This window comes from Melopsittacus undulatus, chromosome 5 (genome assembly GCF_012275295.1).
Source record: "Melopsittacus undulatus isolate bMelUnd1 chromosome 5, bMelUnd1.mat.Z, whole genome shotgun sequence".
NCBI classification, from domain to species: Eukaryota; Metazoa; Chordata; class Aves; order Psittaciformes; family Psittaculidae; genus Melopsittacus; species Melopsittacus undulatus.
In genome coordinates, this window is record NC_047531.1 from 47,099,832 (window position 1) to 47,125,290 (window position 25,459).

At 42.0% G+C, this 25,459-nt stretch overlaps 1 protein-coding gene across 10 annotated transcripts in view; it reads left to right on the forward strand.

Moving 5' to 3' along the window:
• The window catches only part of RBFOX2 (RNA binding fox-1 homolog 2), a 166,184-nt gene that overhangs the window by 120,923 nt on the left and 19,802 nt on the right, over positions 1-25,459 (forward strand). For all 10 annotated transcript variants that reach the window (XR_004549659.1, XR_004549660.1, XR_004549661.1 and 7 more), the window contains 3 exons: positions 34-180; positions 14,211-14,264; positions 23,488-23,580. Coding sequence is in view for 7 of the 10 variants with exons in the window: in XM_034063373.1 (XP_033919264.1) it covers positions 34-180; positions 14,211-14,264; positions 23,488-23,580 (294 nt within the window). In the remaining 3 variants the exon portion in view is untranslated. The remainder of the gene's footprint in view (positions 1-33; positions 181-14,210; positions 14,265-23,487; positions 23,581-25,459) is intronic.

The window sequence follows — 25,459 nt, forward strand, 5'->3', positions numbered from 1 at the left end:
TTCATGCACATGCTTTTGTCTTTCTGATTTCAGCAGACAGAAGGAGGGGCACAGACAGATGGACAGCAATCACAGACACAGAGCAGTGAGAATACCGAGAGCAAATCCACTCCAAAGCGACTTCATGTGTCTAACATTCCCTTCCGCTTTCGAGATCCTGACCTTCGGCAGATGTTTGGGGTAAGTTACTAGTGCCTTTAAAGGCATGGTAGATTCTCCTTCCCCACAGGTGGAACACGTGGTGGTGATGTATTTGTGTGAAGGAAGACGAAGCATGCCATGAAATACTTGCAGCACTAGAACAATTGTCAGCATTTACCTCAGCTGGTAAATACACGTTAAAACTATAACTGTGTTGTTCATATCAAGATGTTCAGTGTAACCTAACAATTGGTTTGGAAAGAAAAAACAAACCACAAAATGAAACTTCGTCTTACTTCCCAGTAAAGGCTAGGATTAAACATTGACTTAATATATCCCTTGCAGAGCGCTGTTTTTCAGTTGCTTAGAAACTTGCTGAAATATTTATGTCTTCCCTCATGATCCACTTCTGTGATGAAAAATTGCTGCAAGGAATTGGCCAACTAGCAATTGCATGTGGAAAAGCTAGTGCAAGTCAGATGGTATTTTGCATTGTGTATAATATACATTCTATTTCTTCTGACCAAATAGTTTGCCTTCCCTAATATTTGTATGCTATTCATCATTCTCAGTTTATAAGCTTTTTGGGGAAGAGTTTGTTCACATGAGTATAGGTGGTGACTCATTCCCTGTGAACAGAGATAAATGAGCTAGATGCTTCATGACCTAACCTACAGGTGAAGTTATCTATCTATATATCATCATCAGGAATATTTGACTTGTTTGAGCTTTGATTTATGGCACATTCGGAAGTCTTCAGAAATAAATCTTATTATTTATAAAGTTCACAGTTGCTGCCTGCTTAAGATGCAGTGCAGAGGACTCAAGATAGACTAAAGCTAAGGTTCCTCTTGCCGCCTTTGGCTTTGAGTATGTACCTTGGCCCTAACTACATACCCAACTGATCCTCCAAATTTTGCAGTATTCCTGTTTCAGTTGTTGCATCTCTTGACCCATCTGTATTGTCCTAATTGACAACAAATCAAACATAAGCAGCTGCATGCCTTTGCAGCAAAGGTGGCCAGCCATCCGGACCTTGGGCTCTGTTCAGACTGCATCTGGAGTATTGTGTCCAGTTTGGGCTCCCCAGTGCAAGAAGTGTCCTTCTTGTAAGTGAAATACTGGAGCAAGCCTAGTGGGCACCACTAAATTGGTCAGGGGGCTGGAGAACATGGAATGTGAGCAGAGTCTGAAACCTGGGCCTGTTCAGCTTTGAGAAGAGAAAATAGAGGGGGGATGATTTTGTTGTCAGCAACTACCTGCTGAGAAGATACAGAAAAGATAGAATCATGAAGTCAGCTAGGTTGGAAAAGACTTTCAAGATCATCAAGCCCCAGCACTGCCAAGGCCATCATTAATCCATGTCACTAAGGGCCTCATTTACACGTTTTCTGAACACCTCCAGGGACACTGACTCCACCACTTCCCTGGACAGCCTGTTCCAATGCCTGTGAATGGGTGCTATTCAGTGAAAAAATTGTTCCTAATGTCCAATCTAACCCTCCCTGGTGCAGCTTGAGGCCGTTTCCTCTTGTCCTATCACTTGGGAGTAGAGACCAATCCCCACCTGACTACAACCTCCTTTTGGGTAGTTATAGAGTGATTAGGTCCCCCCTGAACCTCCTCTTCTCCAGGCAAAGCCATCTTCTCAGATGTAGCCTTATTATTTTTGGTTGTGTGTAATGATGAGATGAGAGACAATAAACATAAGTTGGCACGTGGGAAATTTTGATCACATATCAGGAATTTTTCCTTTTTTTAACTGAGAGGGGGTTTAAATACTACAACATGTTGCCTGGAGAGCTTGTGGAGCCTCCATCCTTAAAGATATTTGACATGACTGGCCAACCAGGTCTCATTAGACCTGTTTTGAGGAGGGGTTGCACTAAATTGCTTCTGGAGGTACATCCCAGCCAAAATTAGGATTCTGTGATTCTGTTGCAAGAGGCCTGGGTTTGCTTCCATTTTGTTCATACATTAGATTGTCAGTCTTTGACATCCTTGGGAATGTTTTCAGGGTGCAACTCATCTCCTGGCAATCTGCAGCTGCCGAATCTTCAGTCACTTGCTCTGCTTTTGTGTTTTTAGCTCGCTTTTTGCTGTTGCAGGGCTGTGTGGTAGGCAGTTCCGTCCGGTTTGGATAAACGGGTTGCTGAAATCACAGCCAGTTCTTGGACCACCTGCTACGATCTGTATTTAGCATGTCCTGATCTGTGCTACTGCTGCTCCCCTTTCCTGGGAGCTGCGTTGCTGACATAAATTGTTCCACATTGTTACTGCCCCTTCCTCTGGGACTGGTGCTTGGCTTGACAACTGGCCCCTTTCATGCTCATTCACCTTGATGCTGTTCTTCCCATGGATGGAAATGAAAAACATCCCTGTCCTGGTGACTCTTCCCTTTGATTTGCAGACTGGAAGACCCAAGCGATTTGAATGAACTGTTGTCTTGAGAAGGGGCTTGTGGAAAAAGCAGCCTAATTGTTTGCATTAAGGTTTCCTGTTGTCTTTTGGGCCCATATGGTGGTATTTGTTGTACATAGAAGGGGTGGGGAAATATGCTATTTGAGTTGGTTTCTGGTGTTCCTGAAGTTATTTAGTTTTTATTTAGATGGTTTAGTTTTTCTCTAAACATAATCTCAGGTTCCAGCACAGTGATGTGATTTTAAGGTGGTACATTGCCTATAAAGCCTTTTGCTAGTTCACCTGGCCCTGTGTTTGCTGAGAGGTATGCCTGCTAGGAGAACATTCATCTTTTGGGTCACAAAAAAAGCATGTGCAATTTTCCTGTAATAGAAAACGTTGCTATTTTGCCAATGAAATAATCAATGGTTCTTGCACATCTCCCTTTTTCACTGACTGCTGCTTCTGTCTGCGTGGTCAGAGACTCAAGCAGGAGACAATTTCTCTCTGAATCCTCCTTGCTCCTATTTCTTTTCTAGGATCAGGATGCTTTCCCTTGGGTGACTCACTGAAACCTACCCTCTCTCATATAGGGGACTCATGGTTATCTTAATCTTCAGCTGTGGCTAGCCTGTAACATCTCTCCCCCCATCTTCTTCCTCTCCCTTCTGTGTGTCAGGTCACATCTCTTCAACGTCATATCTATGAGACTCAAAATCCTTGCCTGCAGTGATTTTCCCAACCTACTGTACAAAGAGAGGAATTGGGTAGACAGCAGAATCGTGGAAGAAGAAATAAATGTGATGGTGGGGGGGAGAGTAAAGAAGTCCCCTGAGGATAGAGCAGCATGCAAGAGGTCAGCCCAGTCCTGGGGCGCAGAACAGTAGCTAATGCTTTCATGTAGACTTGAGTAGAGGTGGACTTCAACTGTGTTGTCCCATGTGTGCTTAAATGGATGTTATATAACACTTTCTAAGCCTTCACCATTTGAAAGAGCTACAGACTGAAGGATTTCGTGACAAATGCAAGTTATGTGTGTTTCAAACCACCTCTCTTGCCTATTATGTGTTTCTAACAGGTCCCTGAGATATCCTCAGGAGTGGAGCAAACATTTCCTTATGTATGTGCTCCTTATAGGGACGCAAATAAAATAGGCTGCTTAAACCAGGTAATATTTACTTGACATTTCATGATGCCAAGAAAACGACTTCCAGAAAGCTTCTAGAAGGAACAGGTCATTTTTTAATGCACACAATACTGCACCCACTGTGGAATAAATCAATAGTTGACCTTGTTCTAGCAGATAAAGAAGAGTTAATAGCTGACCTGAAATCCCATGGTTGCCTAGGTACCAGTGGTTGTTATTTGTCTGTATTTGCTTTGTGCAAACAGAATATGGCATCAGGCAGTAATGTAAGGAGCTTTAGAAGAGTCTGTTTCTTCAAGTTTAAACAGTTGGCAGGATAACTGCTTGGGAAGGTACCTTTAAAAGGGAGATGTTAATGGAAGATAAGTATTCAACGAAATCATATCGATTGCCAAAAAGACATGATTCCACAGTCACTGAAACTGTGTTAATAAAACTCAAAGTACCCTACACATTAGAGAGGGAGGATGAAGAAGATGAGGATGTAAATCGCAGGAAATACAATTACAAACTTAAAAGAAGCAGGTGAGAAGGCAAGTATGCTAATCGTGGAGATAGATAGTGGTGATATGTGTTCAGAGGAGAAGGCATCAGATTTGTACATGCAGAGAGAAAAGATCTAGGTGTAGGTACAATATAAAATTAGGAAACAGTTGTGTGTTTTGGAAAAAAACCCCACAAATAACAACAAAACAAATGAACAAACAAAAAACAAACAGAAAAAAAAACAGCAACCCTCCCCATCTTGCTGTGTTTAAGAAGTGGTATTTGGACCATACTCTGATTTTGTATATAATTTGTAACAAAGGAGGATCAGAGTGCTTGCTAATATTTGCGATCCAGCAGATGTAGATAAGCAGCATCCAAAGATAACAGCCAAAGCAAGGAGCTGTTTTGTTCATTAATGTTAATTTTTAGCTAATTCTTGTGAACTAGGGGAATTGCAGAAGTCTAGAGCACTGCCAACCCAGATTCACCATTGAAAGAATTGAAATGGATGACCCAAAGAACTGCAAACTATCTAATTATATATCGGTACAAGATAAAAGCTAATTTGGGAGAGTTTTTAAAACCATGAGATTCTAAATAAATTGTTTAATATCTATTCAGTGTGACTTTGTAGAACGTAATCTTCGTCTTTGCAGACAAATGCTGTCTTGCCTGTTTTAGCAAGATTGTACAAAGTGATACTGATACAGTTGAACATTGCCCAACCAATTGAATTCATCCAAGAAGAGTAAGTATGTCAAATAAACACAACACATCAGAAGGATTAAAAACCTGTTTAATAATAGATAATAAGTTGTAGTTACTGGGGGGAAATTAGTGATCAAGACTGTTTCAAGTGTCAGTTTCCCCAGGGGTCTGTGTCAGTCACAGTACTGTTCAGTATCTGAATCTCATCCTATGGAGACAGTGATATTAAAACCTTGCCAGTAAGGTTTGTGGTTAAAAAACTATTTGAGGAGGAGGAAAGAGAAAGATAAGGTTCCTGTTAGAGAATGACTTGAAATGCCTGGTTAACTGATGATAAATCCAACAAAACCGTGTTTGGTGCAACTCAGTGCAGAGAGCTGAGTATGTGGGAACCAGGGTGTGCTTGTGGGTTGGATAGCTTTCTTTGGAAAATACTGATTTGGGAGAGTACTAGTGATTGCTGAAGACAGATGCTCCAACAGTGAAAAGGGGAATGGGGTATTAGGCTGAAGGAAGGATGTGTTCTTAATCATGTTCAAAGACAAAAAGACTGTGATTGCATAAATTTGTTCAGTTCTGAGATCAGTTTAGGACCAAAAAAATAATCTTGGGCTTTGAAGATGAATGGCTTTTTAACTGTGTAAGGTGTTGGGTACATGATTTACTCAGCTTATTAAAGAGAGGTTGGAAGATGACAAGTCTGTTCTGTACAGGTGCTTATGCATGGATGATACCTACTAATAGAGGGTTTAGGTCTTGTTTACAGTCATAATAAGGTTTTCCAGTTGGACACTGAAATTTAACAAAATTAACCTTGGAAGAAGAGAAAAAATTTTAGTTGTTTAGGCTAATTTAAACAATGGAACAACTTTCCAGGGAGTGGAAGAGTTTCCAACAGTGTTAAAAGCAAGTTACCAACTCCTCAAAATCTTACTATCCAGTTTCTGAGGGATGTTTGTTGGCTAGTGCATGTGAGGACTCTGACATGATGGTAGGAGTCTTCATAACTGCTGCCACCTTCCTTACTGGACTATGTATAGAATCATAGAATAGAATCATAGAATAGTTAGGGTTGGAAAGGACCTTAAGGTCATCTAGTTCCAACCCCCCTGCCATGGGCAGGGACACCTCACACTAAACCATATCACCCAAGGCTTCATCCAACCTAGCCTTGAACACTGCCAGGGATGGAGCATTCACTAACTCCCTGGACAACCCATTCCAGTACCTCACCACCCTAACAGTAAAGAATTTCTTCCTTATATCCAATCTAAACCTCTGCTGTTTAAGTTTCAACCCGTTACCTCTTATCCTATCACTACAGTCCCTAATGAATAGTCCCTCCCCAGCATCCCTATAGGCCCCTTCAGATGAGGTCTCCACACAGCCTTCTCTTCTCCAGGCTGAACAGCCCCAACTTTCTCAGCCTGTCTTCATATGGGAGGTGCTCCAGTCCCCTGATCATCCTCGTGGCCTCCTCTGGACTTGTTCCAACAGTTCCATGTCCTTTTTATGTTGAGGACACCAGAACTGCACACAATACTCCAAGTGGGGTTGTACATACAGAAGATAAGTTCATGTTTCTCTTAACATGTTTCTGTTCCTTTCAGTGCTGTGCTGTGATAGTGTGTGTGGTTGTAACTCATGGATTATAGCTTCAATCATTCCCTCTTAGGCTTCAAAAAGCAGTTTTCCTCCCAGTATAAAATCTGCTAGGATGCTCTGGTTAGTTTAGGACTTCAGAATCAGATGGACTTCAGTCTCTTGGGAAGGATGGATGGTGGATTGGACTGCCTGCAAGAAGAAAATCCATCTGTTCTCAAGCTGAATCATCAGTTATCTCCACAAAGACAAGCAAAGTGGATTGTTTGGTATTTCTGTGCGCTAAATCCTTCTTATCTGTTGAAAGAGCCAATTGTATGAGGAGTCAGAATAGATGGTTCTCAGAATTTAGAATTACAGAATAGTTTGGATTGGAAAGGACCTTCAAAGGTCATCTAGTCCAACCCCCTTGCAATGAGCAGGATTCAGCTACATCAGGTTGCTCAGAAGAACCACATCCTGCCTGGCCTTGAATGTCTCCAGGGATGGTGCATCTACCACCTCTCTGGGCAACTTGTGCCAGTGTTTCACCACCCTCAGTGTAAAAAATCTCTTCCTCCCATAAAGCCTACATCTCTTGTAGATTAAAACCATCACCCCTCATCTTATTGCAACAATCTCTGCCCATCTTTCTTATAGGCGCCTTTTGAGAACTGAAAGGCTGTAATAAAGTCTCCCCAGAGTCTTCTCTTTCCGAGGCTGAACCACCCTCTCTCAGCCTTTCCCCATAGGAAATGGTGAAATAGTCTTTGCTCAAGAACCTTCAACTTTTTAAAAAGAAGGAGATAGTGTAAGACAAAAATAAAGGACTGTGTTGATGACAATTGCAGATGAAGGTGGGGCAGCACCATACAGGGTGTAAATTCTCTCAAGCTCTGGCTTCAGATGGAGACATCGGCTTTCCAAAAGCATGCTCGCTCCATGACTGCTACTTGTAGGCTGTTAACTGTTTCTGCTGGGGAACATCATCAGCCCAAGTTGATAAATGGTCTTTGTGTGTTACCAGATACATCAGTAATAATGCATAGCTGTTTTATATCAAGATGACCATTCTGTCACATTTGATAACTTTCTGTTAATGAAGTTATTAATAACTTAATTTATTAAAGGTGTCAGAATGGTGGTGTCTTTTTTATTTTTAACACTGGATTTTAAAGGAGGTGGTGTTATTATCCTTTTCCATCTCTAAGCATAGTTCATACCTCTTCTGCAAATTAGTTTATGGTGTATGCCTGTTGTAGACCACTGCTTTGTATGACCCAAGCAACACAGTTCTGAGCTGAGATAATTTTGGAAGCTCTTGTAGCCTTCAGGTCTCAGCCTCTGGGGAAAAATTTTGGCACTTTGCACTTCCTAAAATATCTCAGTGGATATAATATCCAGCTTCATTCTGGTGTCAAGAGTGCAAAGCACTTCCATAAGCCTGGAGTTTGAAGCTAAAGCAATGACAAGCTAGATTACAGCTCTTTCTCACCAAGATTTTGGTAGAATTTTAAGTCTGCATTTGCCAGTAAATAAATTTGAATGCACAAGTAATTCATGATACACAAGCATTGGCAGTGGTAGAAAATGACTTGCTAGATGTTGAGGTAAGTAGGTGAATAATAGGATAGACCAAGAGGCTGTGATCTGAAGGTGTTGATGCCATGAGGTCTGAAGTACAGCAGTAGGAAGGTAGATGAAAAGGACTCTGGTTTCTGAGTGGATTGGACACCTGAATGAGGAAAATTTTTTCTTCTAGATATCAAGATGTATTTTAGGTTTTTTTTTATCTCCGAATAGTTCTGGCCACCCATTGCACATAAGAAGTCCTACGTTTCAGTATTGGATAACAACCATTCTGACACAAGGTAGCCTCTTTGTGATGATTCTTGTTTCCAGGCTCTTCCTGCAGTGAGAGGGATCCAGCCCTGTCACAGGACAGGATTTTGTTCCTGCTGAGGTTGGTTAAAGTTTGAAGAGGCAATGCTGGTTATGCTGATGTTTTTTACCAGGCCAATTTCTGGAATCGCTTTTTGCAAAGCACTTGTGTGCTCGGTGCTGCTTGAGCATCCTGCTGCACACAGCTATCCTGGGGACCACAGTACTTCTGCATAGGGGTGCTTGCTGCAGCTACTGTACTGTTTGTTTAGCTCTGCAAAAGCTGTGTGCTTATGCCACAGGACAGAAACTGGAATGGGCATCTCGTGGAAAGCAGCGATGAATGGATCATACACTTAACTGAGATTTGTTTAGGTTTTCATATGAGTCTACAGCGAGACAGGGTGGAATGTCATTTGGGAAACAATGGTGTGCTGGAGTTCGTTGATTTACTTGCATAAAAGACCTGGGTAAAATTACCTGGAGTTGTCTTTTTATAACCCAGTTTTCTATGGATTCAGTCTATATATCTGAGTCCTCTCAAACTGAGTAATGAGTGTATGTTGCTTTTGTGAGCATGGATCCGAGTAGCTTTTCCATGGCAGCAGTGCCAGGTTACAGTGCAGTCATACCTCTAGGAATGGCATAAGGCAGGAAGAAGGAGCTGGAAGGGCAGACCTGGAGGCTGGCCTGGTGTTAAGACCTCTGGATGGTACCCTGTGGGTACTGTTCACCCCCATCTCACTGTTCTGTGTGAAAATCTTTTATTTGTGAGTCAGAGCATAACAAATGACTGAGAAACTACTTTCCTTGTCACTTTGTTTGCTGGGATGGCTGCGGTCTGTAAATCCTGTTAGAAATCTTTGCTCTTTGTGTGGCTTCTTGTTAAAGCTTGGTTTCATAGAAGACGTGTTTTGTTGGGCAACAGGTCAACTCTAATAAGGGCTTGGTAGTGCTTGTTTACTGTCTGTTCAGTTGGTAAACTGTGGTAGTGCTTTGGTTTATAAATCCCCAGTGTTTCCATCTTCCTGTCAGCAAAGCATACTGGTGTAGCTTGGCTGAAGAGGGTTGGCTGTAGCTGGGTTGGCCCTGCTATTTTGAAGAGGTGTGATCCAGCTTTAGGTGAGGAAGTTCATGTACTGATAGCAGCATAGCTCTGGCAGACCCCATGCTGCCATAACTGAGCACTGACTAATCTACTGCTACTATGTGACAGATGTTCTGAGCTGGAATTATCCCGTGGAGCTGGGAACTAGGGTAAGGATGCTCTCTGCAGCATGGACCTGTCCTGCATATGAAATGCTCTTGCTTAAGTCTGAGGACCTGAAAAGGTTTTTTTGACCATCTTTGAGGAGGATCTGTTTGGCATCTTCAGGGTTTAGGTAGTTCAATGCACTCATCTTTAAGTGAATTTTGTAGGGCCAGTGCAATGTTGGTGTGGATACAGAGCTCACTTGCAGGGATGTGAGGTCATTGTATGGTGTCTCACCATTACCTTTTGTTGTTCTGTGATTTCTAGAGAATTTGTCTCATATTCCCTCTTGTTAGCATCGTTAGGGATATTTGTCTGGCATGTTTTGGAGCTGATTTTGAAAGCTCTAGACAGGGAGAGGAGGCAAGGCCAGCTGGAACAGAGTATACAGGAGAGACCCTACCAAACTGTAAGTGTTTTGGAAGGCAAAAGCTTTCTGGTGCCAGATCTCTTAAATTTAATATATGTAATGGAGTTATGGCCTCTGCAGGAAAAATCTGCTGCCTTCATGGCATCTGGGTGGAGAGAAACACACAGCATGTATATATCTTTCCTTGCACAATACCCTTGCATCTGTGATAAGGTACATAAGGTTCAAGCAAGAAAATTGGGTTCTGGTCATAGCTGATGTCTGTTAATACCTTTATGCCTCTTAAAACTGTTATTTCCCACAGCCCCTGCTACTATTATAGAGGAGATGATTCTCATTTACCTGCTTTGCAGAAAAATAAGTAGCTTGTACAAGGTCACTCCAGGGAATGGAGCTCTAAGATAAAATAAGATGCAGTAGCTATGCCATGGCACGACTGGAAGTGTGTGTGTCTATCAATCCATCATATGGCATGTGCATGAGCAGTTAACGGAGGAGGCTTCTGGCATGATTTGACATGGGGTGGGGGATGCTGGCTTCTTGGTCACACTACTGTGTGTGACTGTGAAGCTTTTTAAATCACGGAGGGGAGCATCTGAAATGTGTAGTCCTGCAATAGAGGCTATGAACTCTGCCGAGGACTTTTTTCTTTGGCTGCTGTGCAGGGTTGTAAACAGAAATTCTTGGTGATCATTGACTGAACAAATCAAATCTGTGAGCAAAGTGATTCATATATTCAAGGTTAGAGATTAGAGGGTTAGTCCTCATGGATGACCTAAGTATGGGTTTTGTTTTATCTGGATAGCCCCTCTGTCTGCTGGAAAATACAAACATGCCTGTATACACAATCTTAAAAAATTACTATGGGGGCATTTGGTGTTGACCCTTGTATTTAAATGGCCTAGCATTTTCCATACAAAAATTGTGACCTTTCACTAAGGAGCTCTTAAAACTTCCATTGTTTGCAGTAGGCTGTTGACATTTGGTAGGCCAAGCAACATCAGAGAACAAAGTGCCTTTTTATCTTCCACTAAATTAGATTCAGCTTTGAAGGAGATACAAACTGTTAAAATGGACTAGTTCTTTTTTTCCCTGCTTTCATTCTTCAGGAAAAGTCTGGTATGCTACCCAAGCAAAAGTGCCTCCAGTGCTGGACCTGCTGTAGCTGTTGCAGCAGCAATGACAAGAGCTTTGGTGTTAGGAGCTGTCAGAGCAGCTGTGGCAATGACTGCAGCAGTCTTGAAGAGCCCAGTGCATGTCCTCCTGCTTCATAGCCATGCTGCTTTCTTCCAGGGAATTTCATAGAGCAGGAAACCCCTCCCCAGCAAACCTCAGTTCAGCAGTTAGCTCTTGTTGTCTCTGCTTCTTCTCTCCCAGGCAGGCCCTTCCCTCCTGCCTCCTCAAACACCCTAAACTCCTAGGTAGAAAAGGGACTGGGGCCACTTGCACGGGTGGAAGCCCATTGCAGTAGACATCAAGCCTGTGCTTGCTGCAGCCTTAGGATTTGGTGATCTTAATTCTGTCATCTAGGAGATCGTGTACCTCTATCATCTGCAGGGCAGGGAGGCAGCCCTGCCACGTCTTGTGGAGCTAGGTCAGACCACTTGTGTTCAGCATTACCGCAAGCTTTTTGTCAGCCACAAGACATGAAACGCACAAGACAAGGATTTCCTGTTGGTGTGGGAGCCCTGGGCGGTGAGCTGAGCCCAGCGGGCTGGCAGGCAGTGCTGGCAACAGTACCCGAGGATCCAGGCCCAGCTGGGTGTGGAGAAAGGGGAAGATGGCATGGCATAATTGTGCACCAGAAGCTGCACAGTTTGTTCTCTTTCAAGATGATTCTAAGGAGGTAGAAAATGGTGCTTTTTTTTTTTTTTCTCTCATGGCTTTGAAGATTCTGAAATTAATTCTGGCATTTGCACGTATTGAGAGCACAGCTTCTCAGTGTGTGTGGCAAGGCTAGGCAGCCGAGCTGATCTGGCCAGGGCCAGATCCTGCTCTTGGGCAGGGTGTGCTGCTTTCCACTCCCTTGTGCTTCCCAGAGCCTTAATGCTTGCCTGACCCTTTGAGCCACTCCGGAGCAGTAACTCATCAGGAACTTCATATTTATTCCTTTTGTTGAGCTAGTTTTTTTCAGGATTGGTGAGCTCTGTCAGTTTACCTGCAGGTGAGAATGAAAACAGGGACCAGCTTCAGGAAGCTGTTGAGACCAGGCTTGGAAGGACAAGGGAGCAGGGGCAGCCCCGCAGCAGCCAGGAGCTGTTAAATTGGTTCAACCCCTGTCGTGTAATGACATTGAAATAGTCTACCAAGAAAGCAATCATGACTGATTTCTTTCATGGCAGTGCCCAAGCCACATGCAACAAAGACAACAAAAAGCAATCAACAGCTAATCTCCTTTATAGAGAAGCCCACATCAAGCATGGGATAGAAATAGAAAACGTATTGTAGCTGTGATTGGCAGAGCAGTGGTCAAAAGAGGATCCAGCATGGATCAAGCCTAAGCTATTGAGATGTTGAGGTTTCAAGGAAGATGCATGTTTACATTAGCATTATTCAAACTTTGTGTAACATAGGATATTGTGAATTCTTTTGTTCTTGGGATGAATAGAAGATCCAGTATTGTCCTTAAACAATAGAACAATAAAAACAACATCTGTGAACCAACATTTGTAAAAGAATACAACTATCTCCTTAAGAATGGGAAATGGAAGCAGACACAGACTATAGCTAAAATGGTTGGAAGCATTTTGCTTGCTTGCAGGCAGTTATAGGCAGTTGCGGAATGCTTGTTCAAGGGACTTAATAGGTTTTTATTGCTTTACATATTCAGAACTTCTTCTCAGCCTTCATGGCTCGCTGTTGTAAATGTCCTGTATTTACAAGTCTGGCCACAAGTCTTTGTTCAAGCAGGATACCCACAAAATGAGCATTACTATTTGGCTCCACATGGAAACGGTAATTAAAAAAAAAAAAAGGCAAATACAATATTAAGAGCACCATGGCAAAGAATAGTGTCCCAGTGTGCAGAGCCTCTGTTCATCATCTTTCCTAACTGTGAAACCATCCTTTCTTCTTCTTTTGTTGACCCTTCCTTCATTTGCTACCACCTTTAAATCATCTGCAAGCAACAATATCAAACCCATGTTGGTGGAACCTTTCATAAATAATGGGGTAGGAAAGATGCTCAGATACAACATTTGAGTGCACTATGCATCTCTAGAGTGAAGACCACTCCATATATGTTCTACTGGAAAGGAGACCTTAGACTTGTATTTCTGGAGAGAAGACCTCCAGTTTGTAAATACAGTATTGGTGATACTTTCAACTATAGGATACTGTTCTGAATTTTTCCAGTTCAATAAAAATACTTACATATGTTCCAAGTAGAAGGATATGATCCGTGTCAGGTTCCACAGAGTGTGGTAATCTCCTTTCTACCTTATAGCTCTTGTTTCCCACTTTTGCTCTGGGCTGTGTATGGAGCTTTTTGGAGCCAGTTGTGGGAACAAAGTAGCGGGGTCCTGCTTTTCCCAGGGTCTCCAGGCTGAGATAGAGGTCAAAATCTTATCATATGTGAGAAATTTCCATAGGTTAGCGACAGCCTGCTGTATGTCACAAGTTGAAATTGAATGATCCTCTTTTGAAGAGCAAACTGTTGGGAGATGGCCATTTTCATGGTTTCTGAATCTGTCATCAATCGTTGTGAAGGCTTGAAGGTTTGGGAAATAAAGGGAAGGTGGGAGGAAAGGAGATTTAGAGTTTGGAATCCTTGAGCTTGGGTGTCGTATGTGACTATCCCCTCCAGAGAAACAAGTTTGTTTTTGTGATAGTCATTTCAGGAGGAAGATGAAATGCTGAATTGCATTTGGGAAATGTTGTTAGATGTCTGAAATGAAACCATATAACCGTGCCTTAGATGAAATAGTAGAATGAGGGAAGAAAGAATTGTTTAGATTAAAAGGTAGGAAAGAAAAGCAACCTCAAATCCCTAAAACAGTTCTGGAGATTGTTTTTCTTCCTGTAGACTTCTGTGAGAAAATCTGGCGTCTGTGACCAAGAGGATCTGCATGTCCTAACCCAAGAGAACTGGGTCAAGTCACTGAGATTTTATGCCTTTGCCTGTATGATAGAAATGGAAATACTCTCAGCTCCTTTCGTGCACTCAGCCAGCCCCCAAAAGGTAGGAAGAATGGATTGCCAAAAGTAAATCTTCTCTTTTTTCCCTCCTTGTCTCTCTGCAGCAATTCGGCAAAATCCTGGATGTAGAGATAATCTTTAATGAGCGTGGCTCGAAGGTAAGTCCTGTTTTTGTACCCGCTTCTCTTGTTTTGATTGGAGAGTAAAAGGCAGTTCATTGCCTAGAGAATATCCTCTGTAGAGATCAGCAGGAATTAGAGTGATGGGGGAAGAGAAAAGCTATTTTGGGGACTGTCTCCTGTTCCCTCTGACTCCAGACTCTGAGCATGGTCATTTCTGGGCAGCATGTACAAATGCTCCTAGACACTCCTGTCCCTAATGTGGGATCAGATTCTCCAGCCTTTTGAACAAGCGGGGAGTCAGTCACTTAAGCCTTCATACTAACCCATTCCCATTGCACTAGCAATGGGTGCCCTGTGGGGAAGGCAGAACAAGGTAAAACAGCTTTGAGTGATGGGAGACTGTAAGAACAAAGCCTAAGGCCCCCAGCCCTCAAACCATATTTCTTTTGCTTTAGAATACGTCTATAGAAAAATTGTCATATCTCATACGTGAAAGGATTTTATTTACTCTACTTTGCAGACTTAGTTGGTGCTTCTGAGATACTGACCTTTCATGTTTGAGATATTTGATGCTTAACACAAGCATTCTCATGCCACTTTCCCTGCCCAGTGTGGACCTCTTCCCACTGAATTTGCCTTCGCACATCTATTTTCATCTTACAGATGTGTTAAGAGGGATGCTTTGTCGAGGGTTAATGGTAATAGTTTATTTCTCTGGAGATGAGATTTGAAATGTTGCTCAGGTCAGCTGCAGAGAGAGTCAGTGATCTTTGTCCTAATTGGCAATTGGTTGCCTCACGTAACCGGTATCACCACAGTGACAAATTGATGTGATTCTCTCTCTGCCCAGGAGGTTCAGCACTGGAATAGCAGGGAGTTTTGCAGGTCAGGAGCAAGGTGCATTGCCAAAGCTCTATGGGGGAAGCTTGCACAGTGCATGTCTATACTCTGCTTGACTTAATCAATGCTAAGATTCCCATTTTCAATTAAAACAAAATGTCCCTCCTCCCCCCACACACGTGTGTGCACATGTGTGCATGCACACAAGAGATTTTGAAGTTGCAATTCATCTAAGCAGTTTTGGTTTAGAGTCTATGTCTTTTGCTTGGATTTGAGGTTCACAGTCTTAAGGTGGCCTCTTTGCTTCAACATATAACCATGTTCAGAGCCCTCTGCAAATTTCCACCCATGTTGCCCAAGATGCGTTCTGAAATTCTTCAGTGTCTATATTAGCTGGAAACCAGAAAGCCAGTTTTGTATAGAAAAGGGATGAGCCTTAGTCCTTTCCCCATCCTTTGTTTGTGCTTAATACCATGGTGTTGGTGGGTGTTTTTTGTTTGTGGGTTTGCTTTTTGGGTTTTTTTCTTTTTAATTAGATAGTCTGAACAAGTCAATGTCTGTATGGCTTAGCTAGGGAGTTCTCCTTCCCTCTGTGGATACAAATCTATAGGCTTTACCCAAACAATCAGCTATGCTGAGTTTGTAAATATTTATTCTGCTCTCGGCTGTTCTGATGATATTTATAGGCCAGAGCTATCTGTGAATTAGTCTTGATTTTAGTCATTTCTGTTTGGCTTTGGGAATAGCCTCTGGCCTCTATCAAATCCCTGCTTGTTTGGATGTAATTGCAAAAGAAAGAACAAAAATAACTGGCCTGGCAAAGTGGTGAGCTCTATCTTTTGTCCCACACTGCCTGTGCTTTCCAGAGCAGTGTTTCCCTCCCTGCACATGAGCTTCACTCCCTCTCTTCCATCCATACAACCCTGTATTAAAACGCCCACAGTTGCCCTTTCCCTTCTAGGCAACATTGACGTTGGAGGCTTTCTGTGAAGTTGATTTATGACTTATGAAAAATACCTTGTGCAGTTGTTACAGTCCAAGGCTTCTGGTTTTCAGCTAAAACAAAAGTTACTGCTGAAGAGTTCCTTGATGAATTTTATCCTGAACCCTTAATAAATACATGAAAAAGAAAGTGATCCAAAGAGATGTTTTGCAGTCCTTGACCATGCAGTTTTCTACTGCTTTTTTGTTGTCTTACAGCAGAAAGCAGTTGTAAAACTGATAGCCACTATGAGGAATGGGGCAGAATCTGAACAGAATAAGAAAGCGCCCAAATAATAATTCTGTGGTGTCTTTGCATCCTTCTTTACCCAAAATAATTATTGTTTTAAAAAGAATGCAAGATTATTCCTGCTTAGCATGAAAATGGGAGGCCCCAGTGTTTGAGTGGGGTGTAGCTGCACGAAGCACCTGGTATTCACATAATAATGGAAAAAGCTATAGTTTGATCTGATGGTGAAGCAAAGGAGATGGATCTTTCTGGAGGCCACTCACTCACTCTTGGGTTCTTCCTCCACCTTAGGGAAATAAAATAAAAATCTGAATGCATTTTCCTGCCCTGTGGTTTCCATTCTAATCTAATGATATGAAACCTCTCTCTCTTCTTCTCCTCCTCTCTCTTGGGAATCCGAAAGCAGATGCTCCTGCTGCCTGCCTTGTGCTGTGTTCTCAATGCTCCCTTCCCTTCCCTGGGTTCCTAAGGGTTGTAGAGTTTTGTGTATTGTTTTGTTAACTATGTAAAAGGTACAGTGGTAAATCCCAAACTGCCCTGGGTTTGCCCCCACCCAATGTCCAATGGGTTTTGAGCAGCGCTTTGTCCCTGCCAAGCTGTGGCAGGAGAACTCTGCTGGGATCGCTCCAGTGCTGGTTGGTAGGAGAGGCTGGAGGAAGTGTGTGGGTTGCATCCTTCCTTTTGAATGCACCTGAGATGAGCAGGCAGTGTTCTTCAACAGCCTGGGGGAATGATATCAAACTGGCTGCATCCTTGGGATTTCTGTGTATTTAGGAAGTTTGGTAACCGAAAGAGAGAGCAACGTGTGTCCATTACAGCCTCCTTGCACCTCAGCTTCTTGCATTCGGCTTAGGAAATGTTATTTACTTTTTGCATTGCATCAGAATAGGAGACAGTTAAATAATCAGTTTTGCTGATTCGCCTCTCAAAGCAATGTGGATCCTTGTTTCCTAACTTCATTTCTGCCCAGATTCAATCTGTTTTAGTAGGATTATGTGGTCCCTGGTAGACATCACACTGATACTCATTTGCTACATACAACAAACAAGATACAAACTTGAACATCCCTCCAATTTCATTTTGGTTTGTTCTTGTTTAATAGAATGACATCAGTCTTCCCTTGATGTGTTCAGTTTTTTTGCTTGCTTGCAGAAAACAAGCTGTTTGCTTCTTTTATCCTGTTTACCATTACATTTCTAGTTCTGACCCATATAAATACCTTTAAATAGCATTCTGCTCATGGTTGCAGCTTACCATGCACTTCACTGGCCCGTGAATAAAACACCTCCAGAGGAAGTAGAGAGAGAGGATTCCTGCTCCTTTTATTAGTGGAGATGCATCCTCTAGATGCGTATTTTGGCACTGTTGTGCTGAACCGAACAAGTGGACATATTTTCAGAATTAATGCAGTCTGCCTGTGTACCAAGTACCCTGTGGCATTCATAAAGCTGCAGGGGAAGAGAATCCAAGCTCTGCTCATCAGCTTTGTACCATGTGGTATGCCAAGATGTGCTCTCAATGACATTCAGAGACCAAGAGTGTGTAAGCACACAGCAAAATCTTGGCTGAATAGGGAGCAGTAGGAGTTCATGTCAGTGCAGACTGCAAGCTCGTGGTTTCAGATAGTGTAAGTTTATACACTGCCTTCTACTTGGGAGTCCCAGATATCCCAAGTTTTTTTGCAGGGGACTGAAGTGATAGAATGATGGAAGCACTTCAGATTTAATTAAGAAATAGGTCGCATAGTAGTTTATATTGTGTCTTCACAAAGAAATTGCATCTATGGGTGAGCTGAATTCTCTAAGTAAAGAGGTACTAACTAAAGTCTTGTGCACAAAGCAATGTGGAAACACTTAGGGTTTGGGGTTTTTTTTTTTTTACATGTGCAGTTAACTGTAGGTTGAGAGTATGAATTTAGGTTTTGATAACTGTGCTGAAAAGACTGTCTGCTTGTGTGTCTGTTTATTTCTTCTTCGAATGGATTAGGTGCTTTGAGTTAAGCCACAAGTTTCCACTGAGTGCAAAAGGTACCACCTCTTGTTACATAAAATGAATTAGAGGTCTTGTTTTAATTTTAATTCTATTTTTATAATTTTTGTCCAGATGTCGTGAGTTGAACCAGAAATACAAATAGTGTTATTAACACGAAGAGGCTTAAGAAATTAAGTACCAGTGACCAGTGTTGCCTTCTCAGGTCACCAAATCCCTTTATAATGCCAGTAGCATGAAAGAGACCTGACCTGTGTCCCTTTATCCTAGCTCAGTGAAGTACAGTTTTATGCCTTCAACTCTGTGATATGAAACTAGCAAGTTAAATTAGTCCATGCACTGAACTGTTTTATTTAAACTTGAATAATCCAGGCTGAAGTTGATGGCTTGATAGTATAAACTGATTTACTGCTCCCGTGGGAGTGCCTTCCCAGTAGTGCTTGTTTACTGTGCAGGGAGTTGAATTGAGGGTGCTAAATTAGCCAGAAACTGGCACAGCAGTGAGAGAGAGAGAAAGGAGCTTGTCTTCTGCCAGCTTAGCTAGTTGAACTCGCAGACCATGAGGTAAGATCCACGGCTGATGGAGGGAGGAGGAGGAGCACACAGCTGGGAGCAACACAGGGCTGTGAAGCCTCTGACCTGGGTTGAAGTCCCTGGCCCAGGTTGGCTGGAGCTACTCTGAAGCCCCAAACTCCCTCTGCACAGCTACTGGCCAGTCTCCTGCTGTTCACTCCTGGCCTCTGCCCCCTTCTCAGTTTTGCAGGAGGGATTGGCAGTGCAGCAACGCAACAAGCAGAACCAGGGAAATGATCCAGCTTAAAAAAAAAAGATCCAGCCTTGCAGGGTTTTATTTTGAAGGTACATTTGTGGGGTTTTAGCCTGATTAATTCCTGCATCTGATTCACCAGATTGCACAGGTACTCAGATGGGTGCTTTATGTGTATGCACCTGAATGCACTCAAAGTGTGGCACAGAGGCAAGGGAGGAGCTGGAATTGCTGCTGAATGGTGGCAGCTCAGTGTACCCCAATTCCCTCACCAATTTGAAGTGTTCATTTGTGTGTAATTTCAGTAATGTGCTTCTGAATTTCGTGCTGTGTTTCTGTCGGTGCATTCAGCCCTGCTCATCTCAGGTGGATTATAGCTGACACCCTCCTACTCTTTCCACATGCCTTGGAAATGGATAGCCTAAACTGCTGTCTCCTTGGCCATTTTTTCAGGATCCTAAAAGTGGTTTTTCTCTCCTTATTTCCATTATAAACAAAACAAAAGCAAAAAAAACAAACCCCAAAAAAACCAGAAAAGAAAAAACTTGGTTAAAACCAAGCACAGCAGCAGATAATGGCAAGGCCGGCTGCTGGCTGCGTGCTCCAGTGGTACAAGGCAAAGACGCTGCTGCTGAGGTGACTGGTCTAAACTCTGTGACAAAAGAAGGGTTAACAATGCATGGATTTCAAGGGGCTCTATTTAGTTTCCTTTGGTTTTATTTTCTTTTTTTATTTTATTTTACTTTATTTTCTTTTTTTGTTGTTTTTTTTTCTGTTTAATTTCTGTGTTCTGGCCACACCCAGGAGAACCGTCTGCTTTTGATTTCTCCCTTTACGGTTACATGGTAAATTTTCTTTCTCATTCTTCAGAGATGGAAACATTCAAATACTATATATATATACACATTTATTATTTTATTTTCATTGCTCATCATGTTGCTTGTTATTTATTGCAGAATCTGAGGCCAGACTAAAAGGGTGGCAGTTACTCGGTCTCTTCAGGCCCTTTGAATAAACCTTTGGGTAAAAAGGGGTTGGTCTGGCACTGCAAATTACTCACCAGTCCTAAAAATATTTGCTGGGGTTATTTAGTGTTTTATGGGTACACTGAGGTTTAAACTTATTTTCTGCTTGGCAGAAGTTCCTGGCAATTGCTGGTGGAGAGGAATTGTTGAAAATTTCAGCCTTGTTACTGTAACAGCATTATTAAACCAACCTAGTTGTATAATCTAAATTTTAGAAACCTTAAGTGTTTTGGTTTTTTTTACCCAGGACTGTATCTTCCCTTCCTCTGGCTCCATACCTACTAATTATGGAGCAAACCAGTACCTGCTCTAAAGCTAAGCAAGTAAATACTGGACATCGGCCACCTCTTTTTTGTTTTCTTTCTTTTTTTTTCAAGGGCAAGACAACCTTGGGAGGAGAAACAGAGAATTGCTTGTTGCATATGTATTTAGGTACAAATTAATCCCTATTCTTTACAGGTCATCTGTGAGAAGGAATTAAAACTATATGTATGTGCTAATTTTATCTCCCACATCAAACGTGTATATATATAATTGGTAGGTTTTCAACTTAGAAATAACACAAATGTCAAGCATGGCTCACCTTTTATCCTGATGAACATTTTTGAGTGTTTAAGAGATGCATTAAGATGACAAACCGAGGGGGCACAAATACCGACTGCCATAGTCGACCATGTAAAGTATTAATTCAGCATTGACATTAAATGGTTCTCAACAAAGACAGTTGCACAAGCTAAGGACTGATCTGTCAATAGAACTAAAATTGTGGGTAATCAGTTACATTGTTCAGAATCGGATTAATTCTGTTTTAATTCACATTGTTAATTATTTTCGCATGTGGAGTTAATTTAGTAAAAACATTGAAAACTCCCATTCCATTTAAAGATATCTAATGATAATGTGGTTTTAAAATCCCGTACAGACTTCCCTAATTGCGAACAAATAAGAATTCAAATAGTCTTACTTTGGTTCTGGCCTGCACGGATTGATGTCTAAAAAAATACCTTCCCTGTGCTCTCTAGCTTTCAGTTCACATCATCACCTAAGACATAAATTTCATTCAGTCTCCACAGGCTTGCCTAGAACAAACAGAAATTTTAATGTAAAAAGAGGGAAATAGAGATTCCTGTTGCAGTCTTCACCTCCCCTCCTCCCCTAGCCTTTTAAAGATGCTTTTTCCCCATTATACAGAACCAGAGGGAAAGGTGTTGCTCTATTTTTCAGTCTTGCCTTTCTCTGTAGGGGTTCTTTGAAGCAGACACGATACCTTATCCCTACATAATCAGCTTTGCTATTACACCCCCGGTACCTCCTCTGGTTCCTGCAGCATATTTGAGAGTTATATGAGGTTAGGCTGTTTTATTAGCCCCTATCTTTTGTAGCTCCAATTTTAATCATTTAAACAGGAAAAAAAAAAAGAAAGATGCTGTTCTAAAAAAAGGCATAATTTTTTTATTTATATAGCTTTTTATTTATGGCTGGAGAAATTAAATTATCTGAAGCTCTAAATTATTGGACTGGAGCCCAAAAGAGCGCTCTTGTTGATCTCAACATTGCAGTACTTGGTTAAGTTCTTTTATTATTGCTGTTCGGGGGGGGAAGAAAGACCCTTGCATTTTACAAATGTATAAGAGTTTTGTGCTGGAAACCTAGCTGTGGATGATAAAGGCCAGCATGTGGAAATGGCTTGGGCTTTGTAAGATCAGTATTGTAAAGACCTTTAAAAAGCACTTGAAGAATGATAGCTTGCATGTGTCTTGTTGCCAGCAGTGCTGTAAATCAAGATGGGGGGGTTTAGTCCCTATATGTCAACCCCAAGATGCATGGAGTGGGCTGTGAGGCTGGCATACCATTGCCTTGACAAGGTATAGCTGTAGATCACTTACATCACTTCCCTCTCCAGTTAGGAGTTTCCATCGCATCACATGCAAGCTTTGTTCTTCCCGCTCCTGAGGGCCTTGGAGCCAACAGAGATTACTTTCCATACATGAAACCCTGTTTGCTTTTTACCAAGCCACAGGAGTCAGTTACTCCTGTACTTAGGATACCTTAAAAGCAAAATGCAACAAAGATTTTTGTTTTGCCCTGCTGTCTGTAATAGCAAGAAGAATATCTCATCACAGTTGCCTGTAGTAACACACCATTTTTTACTTGTTAAAATCCTAATTGGCTCAGTCATGTTGCCTCTGTTTTAATGTCAGTGCACCCGTCTCCATGGAAAGAAGCATGATCCCTTACTCTGCCCTGTTACATGACTGCATGAATTGGCAGCAGCCTGAATATGTAGGACAGGCGTGTTGCATGTGCCTTCATGGATACAGTAAACCTAAATTCATCGAACTAAAGGGACATTTTAGTGGTCCTTGAGCCTTTGTGCTTGCTGCAAGCAGGGCACATCAACATCAATTCATCTCCCATTTCATATTCTAACTAGACAGAGATTTGCTGCTATCCACTGCACAGAGGTTGCCATCCCAGAACAAAGCTTAAGATGGGTAGCAGGGTGGGAGGGAGGTGGCAGTGGATCAGCAGTGTCAGACAAAACCTTCCTTTCCTGATTAATTGGTACTTAGGTGTTTGGATTTGCACTCAAGTCCAACACATTATACATAGATAGGAAAAATTTGAAGCTCTGAATCTTCACATTAATTAATATTTATTTGATGGTGCCACCTAGAAGCCCTGCTTACTTCCAGGGCCCCCTAAGTTATTAGGCAAGTAGGAGTAGACAGGAGCTGTGCCCTGAAGAGCTTACAAGGGATGCTTTACAAACAGCCCTTCCTCTCAGCAGTTTTCTAAGGTAGGTAATTATTATTGTCTCCATTTTACAGGTGGGAAAAGCAAGGTTCAGTGTTTGATTTACCCAAAGCTTCGCAGAATTCCTGGTGCCAGGCGTGAACTCAGATCGCTGCTCGCTCTCGTAGCAGTTTCTCAAGAGAACAAAGTGCTGCTCAGTGTTGATGTCCTGTACTGTGTCTGGGGTGGGCGGCGGGTCCTCCAAAGCATGTGTGTTAATGATCAGAGGGGAGAGAGAAGCCCAGCTTGGGCTAGACCAGCTTGTCTGTGTCAGAGCAGGGTTTAGTGTTTTTAAACAACCAAAACAAACCAAAACATTGTCTCGAGTAACTTTGTACTTCTTTTTTGGTCTGGCCTCAATTGCTTTTATGTTTTCTTTCTTTATTTTTTTTATTATTATTCTTATTATGATTACAGTTCCTTTATTTTATCGAATTTAATTTCTTTCATTTATGAAACATGCATGAACCAACAATGTGACTCTAGGAGGTTATTGCTGAGTTGTGCTGATGTTGATTTCATACTGTGATATTTTTTCTCTATTTACCTAGAGATCAGTATTTCAATATATAACGATGTGCATGTTTTCCCCCCTTCTCCCGCTGCATGCAGGGATTCGGGTTCGTAACTTTCGAGAATAGTGCTGATGCAGACAGGGCCAGGGAGAAATTACACGGCACCGTGGTAGAGGGCCGTAAAATCGAGGTGCATGTCTTCAGTAATTCAATTTCTTCTTTATATTTATTCTTTTGATTTCTTTTTGTGTCTTGCCTCACTTATTTCACATTTGGATCCCAGTCCTGTGTGTGCGTGTGTGTTTGTGTCCGTGTCCTTCACCTCCCTGCACTGAAATGTATAAAAGTTTTACACCCCTTACGGAATATTTTTATTGTTCTTTTGGGTATTTTTTTCTTTTTTTCTTCTTTTATTCAGTTTTGTTGTTTTGTTTTTTTTTCCTACCCACTCCAAATTTTTACCCTTCTGCTGTCTTGATTTTTCCTTTGCTTCAGTTTGCGAGGCTCCGATTTCCTGTTACCAGGCCTGAACAAAACTAACTGAAAGAGTACTGTCTGACTTCTAACTCTGTGTCCAAAAAATAAAGCAGGGGGCCAGCCAGTATCCTCTCTTTCCTCTGAGGCCAGTTCTCCTCCACATAAGTGTGAGATGATGCCCATGGTGGGAGGGAAGGGGAGACACAGGGCAGAAGCCCTGAGTGGGTCACATTATGCACATACTGCTGTTTTCTTGACCTGCCCACTGTCAAGAGTTGGCTCAGTGAAGGCTAATCCTTAAAGTTTATAGCTCTCACTGCAGGGGAGTGAAGGGTTAATGTTGGCTGGCCAACATGGCCATGTATTGGGCATGCCTGATGTTGACCTCTTTGGTGTTCCACTGTGTTGAAGGCTAACTGGCATCTTCCCTCTCTCCCTCTTTCTTTAAAAAAAATATACAAATATTAAAACAAAAAAAAGCCACCGTTTTTGAGTAAGATGTCTGCATATTTTGCCTTTTTTTTTGTTTTGTTTTTTTTATTTCCCTTTTCGATGGTTTAGCGTTTAGGGCCCTTCACTTGACTCACTCTTTCCATGGTAACTATACACAATGCTGGCGATGGTACGAGTTGGCGGTAAGTGAAACAAAAGCGCTAGAGAAGAAGCTTTTTTCTTTTTTTTTCTTTTTTAATTTTTTTCTTAAAATTATAAAAAACCAAAATTAAATAAGAAAGAAAAAAATCCATCTGCCATCTCACATTAACACTACGAAATGTGATTTGACTTGTTGTCCCCACCCGCCTCCTTCCCCTTTCTCCCCCTTTTATTTTCAATGCTGTTGAGTAATGCCGCCTGGACTTTGGATGTACATATTGTTTTGTAGCAGTCTGAGCTGTTTGATTACTGACTTCATGGTGATCCCCCCTTGCACATCTTACTCAGAGTTACTGAACTCCAGTTTGGCTGGTTTTTATTAATGCACCCGTTTCCTCTTCTCTCCCCTGCCCCTTTTCCTGCTGCTCTCTCTTTCTAAGACCTGTTTGTAGCTGTCACTGTTTGGTTTCTCTTCTTCTTTCTCTCCTTCCCCTTCCCCCCCTCCCCCCCCCCCGGTTTATTTCTTTACTCCGTTAAATGCAGCTGTTGGTCTCTTTGCTGACTGGTGGTTTCTGATCCGTTCTGGCAATTTTTCCTTTAAGTGCTTGTGTTGCACTTCGCTGTAGCAGCTGATTTCAGGCACTCGCTCCATCTTAATGATTGTCTGTGAGACCCTATCTCCTCCCTCCTTCCCTCCCCACCCTCTGAATCAATTGTGGTTTGTTTTTTTTTCTTTCTTTTATCTGTGTGTGTTTAACTGCATGCTCTCAGTCTCATCATTGTTGTTTCCCATTCTTTCTTTTTAAATGTGTAATGTTTCTATTGTTTGGGGGCTGAAATGAGAGTAAAATGTAGCTCCAGACTCCCCACCCTGCATACGTTCGCCATCCATAAGTCTCAAGGGCCCGAGGCAGCTTTTGTTTTTGTATCCCTTCTTTTTATTCCTTCTTCATGCTAGCCTCAATTCCCATTTGGCATGGATTTTGATAAGTTACTGA